This window comes from Enhydra lutris, unplaced genomic scaffold, assembly GCF_002288905.1.
Source record: "Enhydra lutris kenyoni isolate GAN:26980312 unplaced genomic scaffold, ASM228890v2 scaffoldscaffold48, whole genome shotgun sequence".
NCBI lineage: Eukaryota > Metazoa > Chordata > Mammalia > Carnivora > Mustelidae > Enhydra > Enhydra lutris.
Genome location: NW_019154132.1, coordinates 4,185,627 through 4,204,084, shown reverse-complemented (window position 1 = coordinate 4,204,084; position 18,458 = coordinate 4,185,627). Strand labels below are relative to the sequence as shown.

Below are 18,458 nucleotides of genomic sequence, written 5' to 3'. Positions count from 1 at the left end.
TTGGCTTTCTGGCTTGCTTAAAAATTCCCCATACTTTGGCTGTCCAGTACTGACACCTTTTCTTGGCTCCTTTTCAGATCTTACCCGAGGCAGATTCTTTTCTCATCAATGAAAGCACAGGGAGAAAAGTCTCTTCAAAGTTTGCCATAACCCCCCACCCCCAGCCCCCACCAAACCCAATGCACCCTTCATACTACCTTCCCTAATAAAAAGCAGGATCTCATGATCTGTGTCAGTTGCTTTAGACAGAATATGTAGTTCTTCATCCTCTGCCAGCCCAAGTAGACACTACAGCTGGGGCCTTTGCAAGGCAGCTGTCTAGAGCCACTACCACTCTGGCCCATTTCTTAGAAAAACTAGTAGGACTTGACCACTAGGTAGAGAAGATGGCACCTGCTAGATGGGAGTACCCAACACAGCCAGACACTCTGGCCCTGCCTCCTCCAGTCCTGCTTTATGCTGAAGATTCGATCTCCTTGTCCCTCTTTTAGGTATTTTACAGTTTTTTGTTTTAAGCTGAGGACATTTCTTTAGAAGAAGATAAGAAGTGGATAGACTAAGGATATGGTCCACATTTGTCAGGCTTCCCCATGTACAATGAACCAACTGATTTAAATCATTACAGAAAAGGGAGTTACCTCCTTACTTATGATGTTTCTATTTGGCATGTGTTCTGCACTTAGCTGCTAGAAGTATTTTGATGTTTGTAAGGAAGATACTAAATTGGCTGTTTCCATGCAGCAGGTTCTGCCAAGTGGTTTGGTAAACTTCTCTCTACACCGTTCTCCTTCACTGAGGTTCACAATGCATATCAGATATCTACTGAGAAGTTTTAACATAAATATTTAAATTTAATCTGACAGTAGCTAATCATATTTGGGCAGAGAATACCTTTCAAAGCACATCTATGAACACCAGTGAAATAGCATATCAGAAACCTTAAGAGAGGGAATGCTGTTTTAATTTAAAACTAAACGTAAAATAGCAAACCCCAGCAAAGGAAAAATCAGGAAACAGTATGGTAACAAGAGGCATATTTTATTAAGTTTTCCAATAATTGGAAACATGGCTGCTAAAATGCAAGTTACAATTCACATGATACCACAGTAACTGGGATACATATTATTTTCAGAGACCAGCTTCCATATCTTGATCATTAAACGGAAAGATTCTTCAGAAGAACAGTCCCTTACCCTACATATAGAAGGAGAAAAAAAAAAATTAAAGATGCCATGATGATATCTATCAAGTAACTGGAAAACATTTTTAAAGTCAATTTAGTGTACATTATTGACATGTAAAAAAACACAAATGAATTTGTAGTGAACATTTCCATAAGAAAGACATCCCATCTAGGAGGATGATAAAACTCATGTTGAATATATGCTTGAACTAGGGTATGAAAAGGAAAGAAACACTTTTTATGAGGCCCAATTTCCAATGATGTCATCATAATTAATGAAAGGAAATTACTTATTTGAGTATCCGTTTCTTTCCTACCTCCAACATTTAAAAGGGCATTCTTTAACTATTTGGCTTAAATTTGAAGATATTTGATTCCTCAGTTTCATTCCAGAGATCTTATTTCTACATAACCAGCTAGCATTACAAAATGATAAAGAACAAGTAGAGCATAGTAGGAGGAATGCAAATATCAACTAGATCTGAGAATATTACATTTCTTTGCCTCTACCACATACCATAAAACATACATTTTTTGTATTGTAGAAATGTCCTGAGTATGTGTTTTGGAGAAAAAAAAGGTGGTTACTATAATGAAAAAAAAATTAGAGTATCTTAAAAAACTTATTTTGAAAGTAGTAGAGTGGAATGCGTTCTACATTGGGGAATAATAAGGATGCAACTATTAAGGACTAAGAGGTGAACAGGAATACAGGGAAGGTCTTTAAAATTTATGACAAGATACTCCCTTCCTTCAAAACCTCGATGCTCCCACCTGATGTCTGATACCTTTGAGAAGAAGGTCCATATAGAGAACGGGGACTACAGAATATCTGGTTTCTGGATCTCACTTACCCCCTGACTACAGAAAGAACTATGACCTTTTCGAGGATTATGTCCTAAGACTTTGGAACCCTGACGTCTGACAACCATGTGATATTTTGCTGTGAAGTCTAAAAAAAACCCAAATGCTTTATCAGAGATTAACTTATTTAAAAACTATATAGCTACTTTGAAACATGAATGCAGGCTAAAGATAATTCACTAAATTATGACCACCATCTAATAGAGGTCTTACAAAGTTCCAAATCTCTGCCTCAGCAAAATTACTAATTCTAATAAAATCATGTATATGTGTATGAAGAATGTTTGCAGGGTTCCTTTAGAGTAGACAAACCTAGGAATGCTAAATTTGGGAACAAAGATCTACTTCTCTCACTTAAGAAGAAAAACTGACAGTGTTTCTAAATATTTTATCTATCTTAAGACCATGACTGAAGTACTTGCAAAAAGAGTTACTAAAAGAGAAAGTCAGGGAATAGAGTATTAAAGGAGTTGGGCAACAGCGTTCTTAAAGTTCCACTTTCTATTCTTTTGCATCTGCCAAGGAGATACCTAAAGCTAAAAACTACTTTTTGATGTATGTGATTGTGGCGGTTTCTATTTTTCTAATAACCCCTAGGAACCAATTTTGATGGCCATGTATTATGTGGAATCTCACCATTCAAGAGCCTTTCATAATATTACTACATTTGACCACTGTTTTTATTGGGAGGGAGGGAGGGAAGCAGGAATTATGATAAAACAAGCACTTTACAGATGAACACCACAATAGCACTACTACTCTAAGTGCCAAACATTAATGAAACCCAAATCATAATGCTGAAAACTAAAAAAAATTAGACAAAAATTAAATGGAGAATTCCTTTTTTTCTTTTTCTTTCTTTCTTTTTTTTTTTTTTTTTTAAATCTTTTATAGGACAGAAACCTTAGCTCATGTCTTCTGGCTGTCATCATCTTCCACTGAACTGCACCTAAAACACAAAGAACAAGTAACAAGCAACTTTGTTTTTTAAGGAATAGGTAATAGTTTTGAAGGCATAAGATGAACTGTTTCTAGTGGAAGTTAACTTACTTATTAAATAATTATATAAAATGAAGCCATGAAAATCACCAGAAGCATCAAAATGTCTACTACTTTTGAGTGAAAATAACTACAAAAGACTTGAATATGCAGCATATTATCACCAAAATAAAGTAAGTCATGGTGGGAAAATCACTACCCATTTTGGTAAGGTAGACAAGCTGCACCCGTGAGGCCTTATTTAAAAGGCTTCACTCTACCTGAAGATGGAAACCACCTTTTATTTATTTTTAGTAAGTCTAAACCATGAAGAGACGGGGTGTAGATTCAAAGTTGGCTTATTATATCATCTATCACCTTCCTGGCTGTAGTTCATGTCTTTAAATGGAGCAAAACCCACCAGAAGAATGCTGCTATTCTGATTTTCCATTCTTGAATGCACCAAAATGTGCATGCTTGTTGTAATTAGGTGCCTGGGTGAATAAAAAAATCCCATTTACAATTTAAAAATATTATTTAAACCCCCAAAATCTGGTTATTTTCCACAATGCTCAGGAAGACAAGCATTAATTTTACCACCCAAACAGAAAAGATGTACATACATTTCTGAAAATTCTCTCCTACCATGTTAAAAATACAAATTCCTTTGTGTTGCAAAACCAAGCTGATTTACATGATTTGGTTTTAAATTGTTGCTAAATGTTTATCTACACATGCTGTCAGAAATAACCTTGTTAAGAAGGTGAAGCTGGTGTCTCAGCAAATCAGACCCCTTGGAGAAGGCGGTGAGTGGCCTGTGCCCCGTTTTCCTTTTCTCTTTCCGCACCATCAAAAGGAAAAGTGAGAAAATAGCAGAAACATTAGTTAAATCCTGAATTACACCCCGTAACCTACAGGAATTATCTCACTACACTGAAAGCTGACAATATTCGTAGGATTTTTTTTTTGATGAAATAGTTAGGATCCTGATTATTAATAAAACAATCAACTTGTGGCTAAGCTTACATCTTTAACAAAAAAATCTTTTAAAGACTTAAAGGAAGAAATGAAAGGTTGCTTTTTAACTATTTATGGTTTACCTGACTTACCAGCACTGAAGACAAAAACTTTTAAAAATGGCTACAAATGCCTTGTTCACAAAAGACTTTATTATCTAGTGATGCATACTGAGAACATACAGAAATCTGCATGGTCCACTTCACATGCAGGAGAACAATCTTCACTTTACAATAAGTGAGTGTCAACTGTTTTATGCAATAGACAACACTTTAAAGTCACATTCTTAAAGAAAAGCTTCATTTACAAAAGAAATAAAAGGTAAAGAAGCAATTACCGCTTTTAAAAAGCAGCTGCTTTGCTCAAGAGTGGAAGGTTTATGCCTGTATTGAAAGACAACATGATCACAAATAATGAAAACAATGAACAAATGAAAAACACTTTTACCATAAAGCAGTACACTTTCAAAATGACATACAAATAGTTAAAAATTTCATTATGTTGTCTAACTTTTAAATATGAGGACTTTCAGAATTAGGCCTCAACATGTGTCATTAGTAAAGGAAAACGATGCCTTGTCTCTACGTCACTACGAACTGTATCTAACAAAATGTATATAAAGTCTATATAGCAAGTTGGTCTAAAAAACTGAAAGTCAGTAAGAAACAGTACACTGAAGGCGCTGTGTCCATCAAGCGCACACTCTTCCGATTTTAAATGCAATGAACAGAAAGGAAACTGTAACTACGCCACAGCTGCAATGCCAAAAATAACACAACATCAGCTATCACACATGCAGGGAATTCCGCCACAAAGCTAATATCCCTCATTGTCAACTGTTCCAATAAAATAACATCTTAAAACACCAGTGATGTTGATGGTTTAGCTTACCTTCAGTGTACTGAATGTTGTACACAACCTGCTTTAAAAGAGGAGACCATCCCTGCAGGCAGGCTCAAGAAGGAACAGACCCCTTTCGGCACTGACTACACCAAGGGCATGCTGCTGTGGCCTGCACACACACACCTAGGAAAACGTGAATATAAACAGCATTTATGCTGGCCATTTTATCTGAAGACCAATATGAAGCCAAGTTTGCTAAAAATAAATCAACCACCCAGTATTACTACTCATTTTATAACAGATGCTTTTGTCTTTTATGTGAACTGCAACCATGTACATTAGCACTGTAATTTTGTGCAGTCTTGGCAATTAAAACAGTTCTACAGTGAAATTTCACATAAGACACAAAACAGATTAACTAACATTTCTAAAAGAAATATCACCCTTGGTGTTAATTCAAATATATCATGCTTCCTCAAATTTGCTGGAGAAATATTTATAAGTTTATATACATTAATAAACTGCTGTGAAATTTCTTCAGTCTTTGTATTTAATTACTCAAACCCTTGGAGCTTCTTCATCTCGTTTAAATTTTTTCCTGGATGAACGCATGCTGTAGGGCCTGGTTGATGCTTATTCGTTTAGCTGGGTCCAACATTAGGATCTGGTCCAACAAGTCCTTTAGCTGGTGTACTTTTTTTCGTTGGTCTTCAGGAAGTCGCTGGCACCCAATCAAGTCAGCCAACAGGTCCTTGGTTGGATTAATGGTGCTCATGACAGTAACTTTCTCCTAAAAATAATTTTTAAAGATGTGTATGTCTACTTTTAAAGAGTTACTGAGCATATGTATCTTAAATCAGACTGATTGGTCTATCAGAAATTTTAATATATGTACATATATATATCATATATACATATATATAGATGATGATATATATATCATCTGTTCATTTAAAACTTCATTTTGACAGACCGTGAGAAAGGGAACACAAGCAGGGGGAGTGGGAAAGGGAGAGAAGCAGGCTTCCTGCTGAGCAGGGTGCCCAACGTGGGGCTCGATCCAAAGACCACTGGGTCATGACCCAAGCCGAAGGCAGATGCTTAACAACTGAGCCACCCAGATGCCCCTATTCTCTATATCTTTGTAAGAACCAAATGAAAAAATTGAATGAAAAAAAAACCCAACCACCCCCCCACCAGAAAAGAAAAAAACCAACCCCAAGTTAGCTATGAAGGTTTTTAAAAAACATACTGTAAGTTTGTAAGAAGATCAAACTGCTAACAGGAAGTCTATGAAAATCCCCACAGTTACATAATTAATAATAATTATATGATTAATAGCAATAATAGTAATTAGTAATAACAACAGTAAGCACTTCCTGTTTCAACTCTCCTCTCCCTGCCCTGAAGTGGTGACAGACAGACATGGAACTGTGTGCCGGTTAAGTGCTCTGACAAAGTTAGGAACAGACAATATAATGAGGCAAAAAAGGGGAAAAGTCCCTACTTTAACCTAGAGGATTTGGAAAGGCTCATATAGAGCATGTATTTCCCCTGAGGCTTGAAGTTGGATAAGTTATTTTTAGGGGATGAGGAGGGAGAGGAGGCAAGTAAGGTCAGGATGGTCTGTGAACAAAGGCAGAGAGAGAGACAGGACATGGCACGCCCTTCAGCAGACTGCCAAGTGCGGAATGGGGGAGGTTACAGAGACCCTAAGGGGGTGGGCAAACTGCTCAAGACCGCAGAGTTCATCAGAGAGGAACCCAACAAAAGGATAAGGATTTTAAACACCGAGAATAACATGATCAGATTTGTTTTCAAAAAGATCACTCTGGTAAGCAGTCCAGAAGCTGGATGGGAGGGCAGAGAAAGAAAATGCTCTCAAGAACAGAGGAAGAGGGCCTAAATACGACCTATCATAAAAATAGATTATACTAGACAAACATTTTTAATTCCCTTCCTCTTTCTCATAACTTCATTGTGTTTTATTCAGGAATTGGCCACCAGCAAAAAGAAATTATTTTTAGTATTTTAAATATTCACAGCTCCTAGTACCACCCAGTATTCAGCTTGTTTACAAAAAGACAATCATTTAACGTAGCACAGTTAAAAGGGACTTACCCTCTCTGTTACTTTATCAACTTCTATATACATGAAGTTGAGGTTTTGATCAAAATGTTGGTCTTTGAATACGCCTTTCCGAATCATCTGGCAATAAAGCAAAATAAAACTTGGGTTTTGAACTATTACAAAACAGTCTGGCCTACCAACAATTTAATACATAACAAGTCACAAATAAGACTTATTCAGTCTCTCTGGATTTCTCTTCTCATTTAAGGAATCTCTTAGATTCCTTGCTCTGGAGGGTTTAACATATTCGAAAAAGCTAATATAAATGCTGTGCCTGAAACTACTTAATAACCTGAAATTATATTTTCCCAGGCAATGACTTAAACCAATTATAATATCACATTATGCTTTCACTACTCAAAACTGAGACTCAAATATGAAATCATTTGTTCTTAGGAAAAATATAACACGTTTGGGGCCTTTTCTCTTGGCAGTTTAAGAAACCTGATGACGTTTTACAAATTATGTTCCAAGGGCCCTAAAATGATACAGGTCAGACCTTATTAAAACAGATACCAACATAACTAATTTCTGTATAACTTATTCTAAACAAGTCCAACATGAGAGAATTTGGACCGTACCTAAAAAACATAATGGCTTCTGACTTATATGGGGCAAAATCTGTACTCGCTCAGAAATTCAGCAAATAAGCTAAAATTATCAAAGTTTAAGATATGGCCCTGAGACAGGTTTATAAATGCCTGAAATTTCTGCTTCATTTCTGAAACTAATTATTGTACCTGAAGCATTAAGGGTGAGTTTTATGTTAGAAAGAGGTCAATTTTAAGTGAGTTTTTCTTGGTACCTTTCCCAAATAACTTTCGATCTTTAATAAACTGATTGCCATCAAGTTCCTTTTCCAATATTCACCCCGTCATTCTCTGACAACTGAGCCCTTCTTCACATCTGAACTAACCTGACCTGCATCTTTTTTCATTCCACCTCTCAAGCATGTTTGGTGCTGTTACCAATAACGGTGTGCTCCCAAGGCTGCTTCTCTGCCCATCATTAAAGGATAATAAATGGAACAAGGGAAGAACAAAGATATGAAACAGTCATATATACACATGTATGGTGCTTAACAAATTTATGCTCATCAATCTCTCTTCCTCAACTACACTTCTACTCTAAACTGTAGGACCCTACCCTCCTGCTTAACAGAGTAAAGAAAAGCAAAGAGACATTAGAGGTGAACAGGAAAATGGAGTTCTCTTAATCACTTCTGATAGCTCTTGAATGATTAGAACAACTATTTTTAAATAGCAGAAATGAAAAAGAGCTAAGCAATCACAGTAACCATAAACCTGCCTTTCTGAAATGGTTTTATAGCCCTTAGTGATGAGTAAAGTGTCAGCAATCCACTGGTCTACAGTAAACTCTTGCTAAGACCTTGAAAAACAACCAAAAACAGCTCATGTTAATGTCCTACCTTATTTGGCATCTTTCCTTTGAGATCCATGGCGAGCTTCAACATATGGTTATTGGTTTTGCCAGGAAATAAAATTTTTCCAGTGTAGAGTTCATATAAGGTACAACCTACAGACCACATATCTATACCATAATCATAACTTTTACCTATAACTGAAAACAAAACTGAAGTTTAATACACAATGATAGAAACAATCAACCATTTTCATTAATGGGGGTTACCTTAGCTTGGCCTACATAACTGCAATCTTAATACCTCACTTTGGCATTAGCTTCATGTTTTTTCCCCACTAATTCGTAACAGACTCTTAAAAAATGAGGGAATGAGGAAGGAATTGAAAGGGCGGGGGGGCAGAAGGAAATGAATATTTCTTTTCTCATTTCACCTTTGGTGGAGGTGCTAACCAGCCTCAACCAAGGCAACAGGAAGAGCAAAAAACAAAGGTCCCATACAATCCATAAATTTGATAATCAGACCTTGAGTAATCAAGAGCAGTCTTCTAAAGCCGAGGATTTTCCACAACTGTTTTGCTACTCTTGCCAGACATGATCAAGACTCCTGTCACAACTACCACCATTCCACCTGAGGAGGATGAACTTGCTACGGTTCCCTTCCTCATCAATGACCTCGTGCAGCTGCTGAAGTGCGATGGAAAACAGTACTTAGACATTAAATATGCTGTTTCCACTGTGTATGATGGCCCAGGTCAAAAAACATTTGAAGAAACTTACTGATTTCAGGCGCACGATAAAATCTACTGACAAGATAAGGTGTTATGTCATTATCCGCAACATGTGAAGCCGACCCAAAATCGCAGAGCTTTAAAATAGTTTTTGATTCATTAACCTGCAAAACATTTTATCATGGAAGTTTAATTCATGCCAGAAATAATTCAGGCAAGTAATCAGATAAAAATAATTGGCTTTGAGAAGTTACTTCCAATACTGAAAACAAAGTTACCCATTTTATAATTCCTTTTCTAATTATCTTATAATTCAATTTCCTAATTATAAAAAATTAAGAGCTATCAAATATTTGAATATAATTAGTAAAAGAACTTTTTTCAGTAACGAAATACGGGATAATACCAAGTACATTCAATTTTAACCAATGTTACTTTGAAAACGAGGGTAGTAAGAGAAAAATCTCATTGAAGCAAAGCATCTTCTAAAAATCCCCAGAATACCTGAATAAAGTTGAGTTGCTATTTAAAGGAACATGAAGATAACTCATTAATAAGCAATCAGACTTAGATGAACTTTCAACTGACTGAAGTTAACTTTCAGTTGCCAGAAAATTATGATAGCAATGAAAGCAGAGGATGATTCAGATTAAATCTGGACAAAAACAGAATAAAAACATTCTTCATCCGTAGCTGCTAGACCATCCCAAATTTAGCAATCACTTCAAGTCTAAAAAAATATTAAATCCCTTAAATATAAAGAAGGTATTAGTCAAGAAAATGTTAAATACATTTGGCACAACTGATAAATATGAACTCTATATTAGTTTATTTGTTTCTTTTTTCCTTTGTAAATACTTCAACATACACAGTAACAGTGACATCTGCTGAGAAAGGCTGGAGTTGCTCCCATGGCTGCTGCCACTCATGAGTCAGAAGCATGTTCAGGATTAACAAGTGAAGGTAATTCATATTCCAGAGTCCCTTCCCCCCTTCAAAAGAGACACACACAAATTCCGAGTTGGGACTTGAACTTGGCCTATCGTTCCCACCCCAAAGAAACATAACACTTTAAATAAATAGCCTTAGGCACTTTCTACTGGGATATAAAGTTTGGTCAGTGTTACAGATTGGCCCATTACAGATGATATCCACGGAATTAAGCTATTAATGGAAATGATTATTTCTCACTGCCGTATCCATAACCATTCTCTTCTCCTGGCGGACCAGGAAAATTGGTATCTTCAAATGCAAAAGTACTTTTGAAGCTTTTTGAGGTATAAACTGCATTCAGCTACTTAAGGATGCAGTTTAAAACCCAGAGAAATCCTGGGACAATTTTAAAATTAGAACCTATCAGTAGGACTTTTGGGCTGGCTAAAATGCCTGTAACAATTGCTGGGTATGCACACTTCCACGCACTCCACCAGTTTGGCTAGACAACATCTATCCTCCCTGAGGAACATGGTACTCCTTACCACACTGATGGTTGATTCTGGGCTAAAAGCTCCCTCTGGTTTCTGATGTCTACTTTCCCCCTTTCTCAGGAAGGAGACAACATTCAGTGTCTGAAGCCCAGGTATAAACCTATACTAGCGTAGCATTAACTTAAGGAAAACAAAGTTTTAAAAACAAGACCTCCTAAGATTCTGGCAAATGTCTTATTCTTTAACTTCTATGGTGGTTTACACAGATGTTCACCTTTAAATTTTACATACTGTATACATGCTTTGATACAGATGATATACTTCACAATTTAAAAGAGAAATAAAATTGAGGTAAAAATTAACTAAGAAGCTGACTAGACAAATCTACAATTCATTTGTAACATGAAGTCTACAATTCATTTATTTCACTGTAATTATTTAGCTCCTCTACACCCAAGTTATATTAGATGTGTAACAGACTCTAAAGTCAAATAAAATCTATTATTACAACAGCATGTTTCATAACTAACGTGGTCGTCTGGAAGGAAATATTTTAAAGTATTAAAAAAGAAAAATCTGAATAAGAGCTAATTAATTAATTAATTAGTAATTAATTGATGAGGTGCCCTTAATGAACTTTAATGGGATCATAATCTTTTAAAAGGGTAGAATACGGGGTACCTGGGTGGCTCAAGGCAGTTAAGCATCTGCCTTTGGCGCAGGTCATGATCTCAAGGTCCTGGAATTGAGCCCCGCATCGGGCTCCTTGCTCAGTGGAGAGTCTGCTTCTCCCTCTCCTGCTGCCCCTCCCCGCCGTTTGTACTCTCTATCTTAAATAAATAAAATCTTAAAAAAAAAAAAAAAGTTTAGGGGCGCCAGGGTGGCTCATAGGCTTAAATATCTGCCTTCGGCTCGGGTCATGATCTCAGGGTCCTGGGATTGAGCCCTGCATCGGGCTCTCTGCTTGGCGGGGAGCCTACTGCCCCCTCTCTCTCTGCCTACTTGTGATCTGTCAAATAAATAAAAAAAATCTTAAAAAAAAAAAAAAAAAAAAAGGTGTAGAATGTTATCAGCAGACAAGCTAGGAATTCCCCAAGTTGTGAACATACCCTCAATTCTGAATACCTCAGAACAGGGTTAAAGAAACTGGGCCAGGGAAGGAAGCGGTATGTATGCATTGCGTGCATTCATCATTCCCCTATGAAAATGTATTATTTCTAAATTTAAGAAATACGAACCCTGTGAAAGTTGCGTATTACCACTCCAGAAGTCTTTAGTTAAGAGGTGAAGAATGTGAAAGGAACACTTTTCAACTTAACACCTAATCACAACTGAGCTCTTCTGTCTTTGGGCCCTTCTTGGGCACCTATAAAAACACTACTCTATACAACTATTTAAGAGATAATTCCTTTAAATGTCTCTAAGCCTGTGAGACCACAAATCAGAGAACTAAGAACTGTGAACACTATTTCAAACCAGCAAGATGTGCATTTTTTGTGTTTAGGTACCAGAGGAAGTCCATCATTACTATATTAAGGCCCTCTTGGGATTTGTGTGTACTCTAAATCCATCAATCTAAAAGGATAAAACTGAGACAATAGCCTATTTCCTCTTTCTTTGTACTTTACTATAAAATTTCATGGACTGATTTCTAAAAAAGTAAACACTGGCTAAGTCCTTTGTAATGGGTAATATGCTGAGTTATTCTTTTAAGACATCATTTCTAGAATAATACAGTGGTTATCACATTACTCGTAATCTATATGGATGTACAAGGCAGCCTGATTGTTTAACTTACCAGGATATTGTCTGGCTTGATATCTGCATGTAGGATATTGCATCTCTTAAGGAGTTTTAATGCCAAGAACAACTGCTGACTGTAGGATCTTACAGCTTTAATATGAAGACCAACATCCTTACCATATTTTTTTAACACCTCTCGTAAATTCATACTTTTAGGAGAGAAAAAAAAAACCCACAAAATTAGGGGTTAAAATGCAAAATGGAAATAAAAAAGGCAAAAACATGTTCAAGCATAAAGTAAAATCAAATTCAAAATATTAATTAAAATGAAAGTATTGGTTCATGAGCCCTCTCAGATGTTTAACAAATTATTCTACACTGAAATGAAAGCACATGAACCTGTGTGTATGTAAGACAATATTCCAATAAAATTTTCAAAATAAATGGAAGGGAAGACATACAGTGGTAAAGTTCCGATTGATTTTAGAATGGGTTTACATTTCAAAGTCCAAAACTGAAGCCATACTTTTCAAGATCAAAACTGTATTTCTACTTCACTACTCCCGTTTCTTTTTATTACATTGTAATCCTTCCCTGAAGTATTTAACTTTGAGAGAATCTCTTCTTGAGCCGAAGGCTACATTAGGTTAGCGTCTGACACACAGCATATGGTCAATTACTGTCTACATAAATGACTGTCACAAAGCTAGTTCTTAATCAAAAGTAAACAACAAAACCAGAGCTAACTAGTAAAAATAAACACACAGAAATTTCTCATGCTGTTTATCTAAATTTTTAGTAATGTACAGGGTTGACAGTGTACCTCAGAGGCTCAAATACGAGACAGAGATGCTGTTTGTGATAAAAGTGTCTGAAGAGTCGCAAACAATGAAATTTGTCATCAGGATCAGCATCATTAAGTTTTTTCAGGAATTCTAGTTCTTTTAAGCCAGTTTTTTGCCTGAAAAGAAAAAGAGAATTAGTTCAAAACTGAATACAGAAGAAAACCAAATAATGTTTACTAGTTCCAGTTTGATGTATCATAGATGGTAAGTAGCTTGGATTTTTTAAGTACTAATAGTAAATCTGTTGAGGAATGACAATTTTGTATGTCACTCACACAATATTTTATACTTAGTCAAATACTGTTCCCCTGGAGCTTATTTCCACAATAATTAACAGAAAGAAATACTGCAGGAATAAACCCACCTTGCCTGAAGGGTATTCAGTCTTGTACATTTTTTTTTTTCTTTCCAGAGAGAGGGGAGGGGCAGAGGGAGAATCCTAAGCAGGTTCCACACCCAGCTAGGAGCCAGACATGGGGCTTGATCTCACAACCCTGAGGTCATGACCTGAGCTGAAATCAAGAGTCCGATGCTTAAATGACTAAGCCACGCAGGTGCCCCAAATCTTACCCATTTTTATTTCAAAGACATCTTGATGTAAATGCTATTTTAACAAAAATGGAACCACACTATATAAAAGTCTAAGAACAGATGTCTTACCAAATATTAGTATTTGGTTTTCCTCTAGAATTTTAGTTATCATTTGTCAAACAGGCCATATTTTTAAAATGGCTGTAAAAATATTTTCTAAGCCTATGGTGGCTGAAGATGTTAATATATATCTATAATATAACAGTTCTTTTCAGCGTTTTAAAGCTGATGGCAAGGAGACTTTAACATCAGCTCAGTGTGTGGTACAGACTGTGCTTACTAAAACCTATGGGTTTGGCAATTACCTCTATTATACAAAAGAAAAAAAGGTAACAGATTCATTACTAGCCTTCTGTCATTTTAAAACTGCAATATTTTTACAGACTGGAATATTTTACAGAGGAAAACCAAATACTACAGAACATTTTTAAAAATGTTCACTTGTGAATACCTGTGTTTTTAGGTTTCATTACATAGGTCTTCTGAACTTACATGAGCTCATTGTTTCTGATGATTTTTACAGCTACTTCTTGGTTGGCTCTTGCATTATCTCTGGCTCGTACAACATTACTGAAGACACCCTGGCCAGTGTAGCCATACACATTGTAACGCTTATCTAGGACTTCACCTATGTTCACACCTAAAAAAGTAAATTAAAAAATGGGAATTTTGACCATAATAAATACTTAACAAAACTTGAGATATACATAATAAAGCACAAAGAAACACAGTGCAGTCACTTAAAAAAAAAAGTGTCAAATCTCTACTGTGTGCCTGGTTTCCTAGACACCACAGAGAATCAAAGATGAGCCGCCATCAGTCACTCTTTCATAATGTGGTTCAAGCTGCATGCCCACTTCCTATTAACTGCTGAGGATTTTAACATTGAGTAGGGAAGAAATGTGCTCACTGAAGTGTTTCCAACTGTAGTCCTGAATGACAAATACTGCATGACTGGCATCCCAAGTTCCTTGTGTGTCGTTTTTCTTGGTTTCAGATCAAGACGAGGAAGTGACGTTCCCCCTTCCTCCTGGAGGATTATCTCATGGCTGAAAACAACTTTGAATAGATTTAGGTTGCACATCAAGTCTTTACCTCACTTCTATGCATGAAGCTCCTGAGCTGCTTACTGGAATACAGCATGGGTTCACGCAGCTATTAGATGTGCCGTCCATTTTAAGTGATGGCACTGTGATGTGACTTTCAGAGTTCTTCAACGTGTGACCGCATCAAGCAACATACTTCTAAAAAATGTTGTTAACAAACCTAAAATTAATCAGAACTGTGAACTTACGGTAATAGCCTTCTGCATCTGTCCAGTTATCCCTGAGGTTGGGATTCTCTTTGAAATCCTTTCCAATGCCAGCAGCCCGAAGACGAGCACTCTGAAATGAAGGAGGCAACAAAAGCTATTTACCTACTAATCAGGCAGATATTTAAAGCACTTCCTTTAAAACCAAAATGGGGAAAACCAGCTATAATTTAATAAAAACATTTTAGCCAAATTAAGTCAACTCTTACCATCACCTACGTAAATGCAATGTAGCTGGAAACACAATTAGCAAAGTCTCACATCACAATGATGCTCAGGAAAAAAATTAACAAAGTTATCTTCAAAAACTCTTAGGAATATGACTAGGGGATTATAAATGAAAATAAAAACCCAAAAACCAGATCTGGTTTTCTACAGCTATTAACAGACAAAGGAGGACAAAAATTACAGATGGGCATTCAGTTAATAATATTCGACTCTCCTACCAATTTTCACATTTCTTTTACTGCCTCGTCCATGAACACCCCCTGATTTCTCTTCACATATATGCTGTACTAACAGTTCGTGTGGGAAATTAAGAGTATCTGCACTTCTCAAGAGTATGATGCACCATCTTCCATGATACCAGGAAGACCCTTCCAGGTCCAAGCAAATGATGTGCATGGATACTTTCACTGGCTTAATCATTTCATTCTCTCTTAACCTAAGCTTCCTTTTGACGTTCCTGCTGCAAAGTACAGATATATTACTTAAGCCAATGACCAATGTCTTCAGGGTCCTAGACACAGACTGCTTAATCTTACTCTATTTTTAATTTCTCTATTTTACGTCCACTTTCCCTTGCTAAAGCTTCCCTATTTCTCACATTCTCTTGAATTTATAACGAAAATGGTCTCATATTTTTAAAATATGTTTTTAAGATTTTTTCAAGAAATGTCACTAATAGCTAAAAAAACCAAAATTTCTTTATCACTTCCTTGTAATAACATTCCCAACTCTTCAGTGAATGTACTAGGATCCATATCCTAAGTTCTCAATCATCCACAGTATCGAAGTCCAAAGGAGACTCTGTTCTAATACGGGCCTGGAAATTACTGACATCACCTTGTTTCAGCTAACTATGCAACACAACCCTCCTCCCAGCCCCCATTTGTAAAACAAAAAAAAGTTGTTTCAAAAAAATACACATTTAAGTCATCTGGTGTTTAACTTTCCTGAAGCTCTTGAATTGCTCTGCCATACTTGTTTTTAAAATCTTGACCTAATTTTAGACTTAAGAGAAATGTTGCAACACTAGTACAAAGAGTTTCCAGATACCCTTCACTCAGACTGTCCAAATGTTAGCATTTATTAATTTGCTTTATCCTTTTTTCTCTTTTTGTACAACACAAACATATACTTATTATACATATATGTATATATGTATGTTTTTCTTAAAATAAAGATTTATTTGACACAGAGAAAGAGGCAGAAAGCAAGCACAAGCAGGGGACGCAGCAGCAAGGGAGAAGCAGGCTCCCCAGCAGCAAGGGAGAAGCAGGCTCCCCACTGAGCAAGGAGCCTGCTGTGGGGCTTGATTCCAGGACCCAGGGATCATTGACCTGAGCCAAAGGCAGCCGCTTAATCAACTAAGCCACCCAGGTGCCCCTATATATTTTTTGTTTAAGAGTAATGTTTTTAGGATTTAAAATTACTTACATCAAAATAGGCGGCAAACATATCATCAGATTCTGTAAACATATCAGGTGCCAAGAGCTTTTTCTGAGATGAACCTTAATGGAAATTGACAGTAATAATTTGAAAAAAGAGATACAAATTGAAACACAAATAAGTCATCAATGTAATATCACTAGCAATTCAAACTTGTACGTTTTTCATTAATACACAACTTAAAGTCACTTTGTAACACTTAAGATGTATGAAGTTATGCATTTTTTACTAAAAAGATGCATTTCAGAAAGTTGAAAGGCTTAATGATAGTACTTTCTCCACTGTTTTTCTCCAATATTTAAATTAATATACTAATAACTAAATGATGATTATGTATTAAAATCAAAGTTCCTCTTTAAAAAATTCTATTTCCAAATTGCAACTTGAATCTCAAAAGGTTAATAACCCCACTACAGATCTAGATCTCTATGTATCCCCTAAAAAGTCCAATAACCCTGAGAAAAACTGGGCAAAATAAAAGGAACTCTTTAAAAAAAGGAATGTAATGGCTTTAAGTATATGAACATACATCCAATCTCACTTATAGTAAGGGAAATGAAATTAAAATTACAACAAAATACCCTTTCTCTTTTGAGATGGGCTAAAAAACCCAAAAAGTAGGACAATATCCTGGTAACAAAGCTCTGATAAGCAAGTACTCAGACATTACTTGCAGGGTGCAAAAACTGTGCAAGCCTTACAGAGTAAGGAAACACAGCACAATTACACTCTTTTGACCCAGCAACCTCACTTCTAGGAAATCATTTCAAAGACACAGTGGTAAGCATTAAAAAAATTAGTGCAATGCCACTATATTTAATGTTCCAATGAATAATCAACAACTGGATACAACCCAAACATCCACCATTAGAAGACACAGTTCGAATAAACCTTGGCACATTCATCACACTGGAATAGCACATAACTGTAAAAAGGAATGAAGATTTTTCATACCAGTAAGTGTGCATATTTCTGTGTGTGCTTGTGTAGGCAAAATATGCACACGTGTGAAAGACATTTTAATAATCAAAAATAATCAAATCAAAAGGAAATAAAATTAACCTAAATCTATCAAATGTGTGGTATAAGCATACAGAAGTATTTCAAATGACTTTACACCTTAGAATGTACCCCAAGGATAAAAAGAATCATTAAATTTTCAATTTGCATTCACTACATTCAATATTGGTGATCATAATGATAACTATGTAAAAAAAAGGTTCAAAATAACCTACATAATCATGTTATTAAGGATCACATTTTTCACTATAAAAAAATAAAAAATCAATGTTAAAACTCCTATAATCTCAAGTTTGAAATGGCAATTTTTCAGTATGAACCTCCCCTTTCCAAAAATGTATGTATGTCCTAGCTTTGTCCACTGAAAAATCCCATGAATAATGAGTGCTCCTAAGTGCTTTGTGACGTCTAAATGTCATTAGCTATTATATGGAACCACGGTTCCTTGGAGCAATAGCTGTTTCTGTTCTGGAACATGATAATGAGCAAGGTGATCCTGTGATACCTTCCATTGTAGTAGAACGGGAGTTTGCAAACTACAGAGTGGGGCAAATCTGGTCCCCTGCTTGTTTTTATATGGCCCATTTTTACATTTTTAAAGGTTTTTAGGGAAAAACAAGAGAATACTTTGTGACATGTGAAAATTATATCAAATTTTAAATTTTGGTGTTCTTGGAACACAGCCACTTCTGCATTACAAGAGCAGAGTTCAGTAGTTGGAAG

General features: G+C 36.0%; 1 protein-coding gene across 14 annotated transcripts in view; it reads right to left on the bottom strand.

The window, feature by feature from the left end:
* Positions 1 to 1,017: 1,017 nt before the first annotated feature.
* Positions 1,018 to 18,458, bottom strand: part of LOC111156649 (pre-mRNA processing factor 4B) — a 38,354-nt gene continuing 20,913 nt past the window's right edge. Inside the window, exons 7-19 of one of the 14 annotated variants that reach the window (XR_002641245.1) lie at positions 16,704 to 16,777; positions 15,027 to 15,117; positions 14,225 to 14,372; positions 13,120 to 13,257; positions 12,352 to 12,505; positions 9,176 to 9,290; positions 8,445 to 8,596; positions 7,007 to 7,093; positions 4,934 to 5,675; positions 4,380 to 4,425; positions 3,777 to 3,862; positions 2,951 to 2,996; positions 1,018 to 1,194 (exon numbers count right to left, since the gene is read on the bottom strand). Coding sequence is in view for 3 of the 14 variants with exons in the window: in XM_022517667.1 (XP_022373375.1) it covers positions 5,472 to 5,675; positions 7,007 to 7,093; positions 8,445 to 8,596; positions 9,176 to 9,290; positions 12,352 to 12,505; positions 13,120 to 13,257; positions 14,225 to 14,372; positions 15,027 to 15,117; positions 16,704 to 16,777 (1,163 nt within the window). In the remaining 11 variants the exon portion in view is untranslated. Of the gene's footprint in view, positions 1,195 to 2,888; positions 5,676 to 7,006; positions 7,094 to 8,444; positions 10,119 to 12,351; positions 12,506 to 13,119; positions 13,258 to 14,224; positions 14,373 to 15,026; positions 15,118 to 16,703; positions 16,778 to 18,458 lie in introns of those variants that run through there. The other 13 variants (XR_002641248.1, XR_002641246.1, XR_002641239.1 and 10 more) reach the window with 13 other exon arrangements.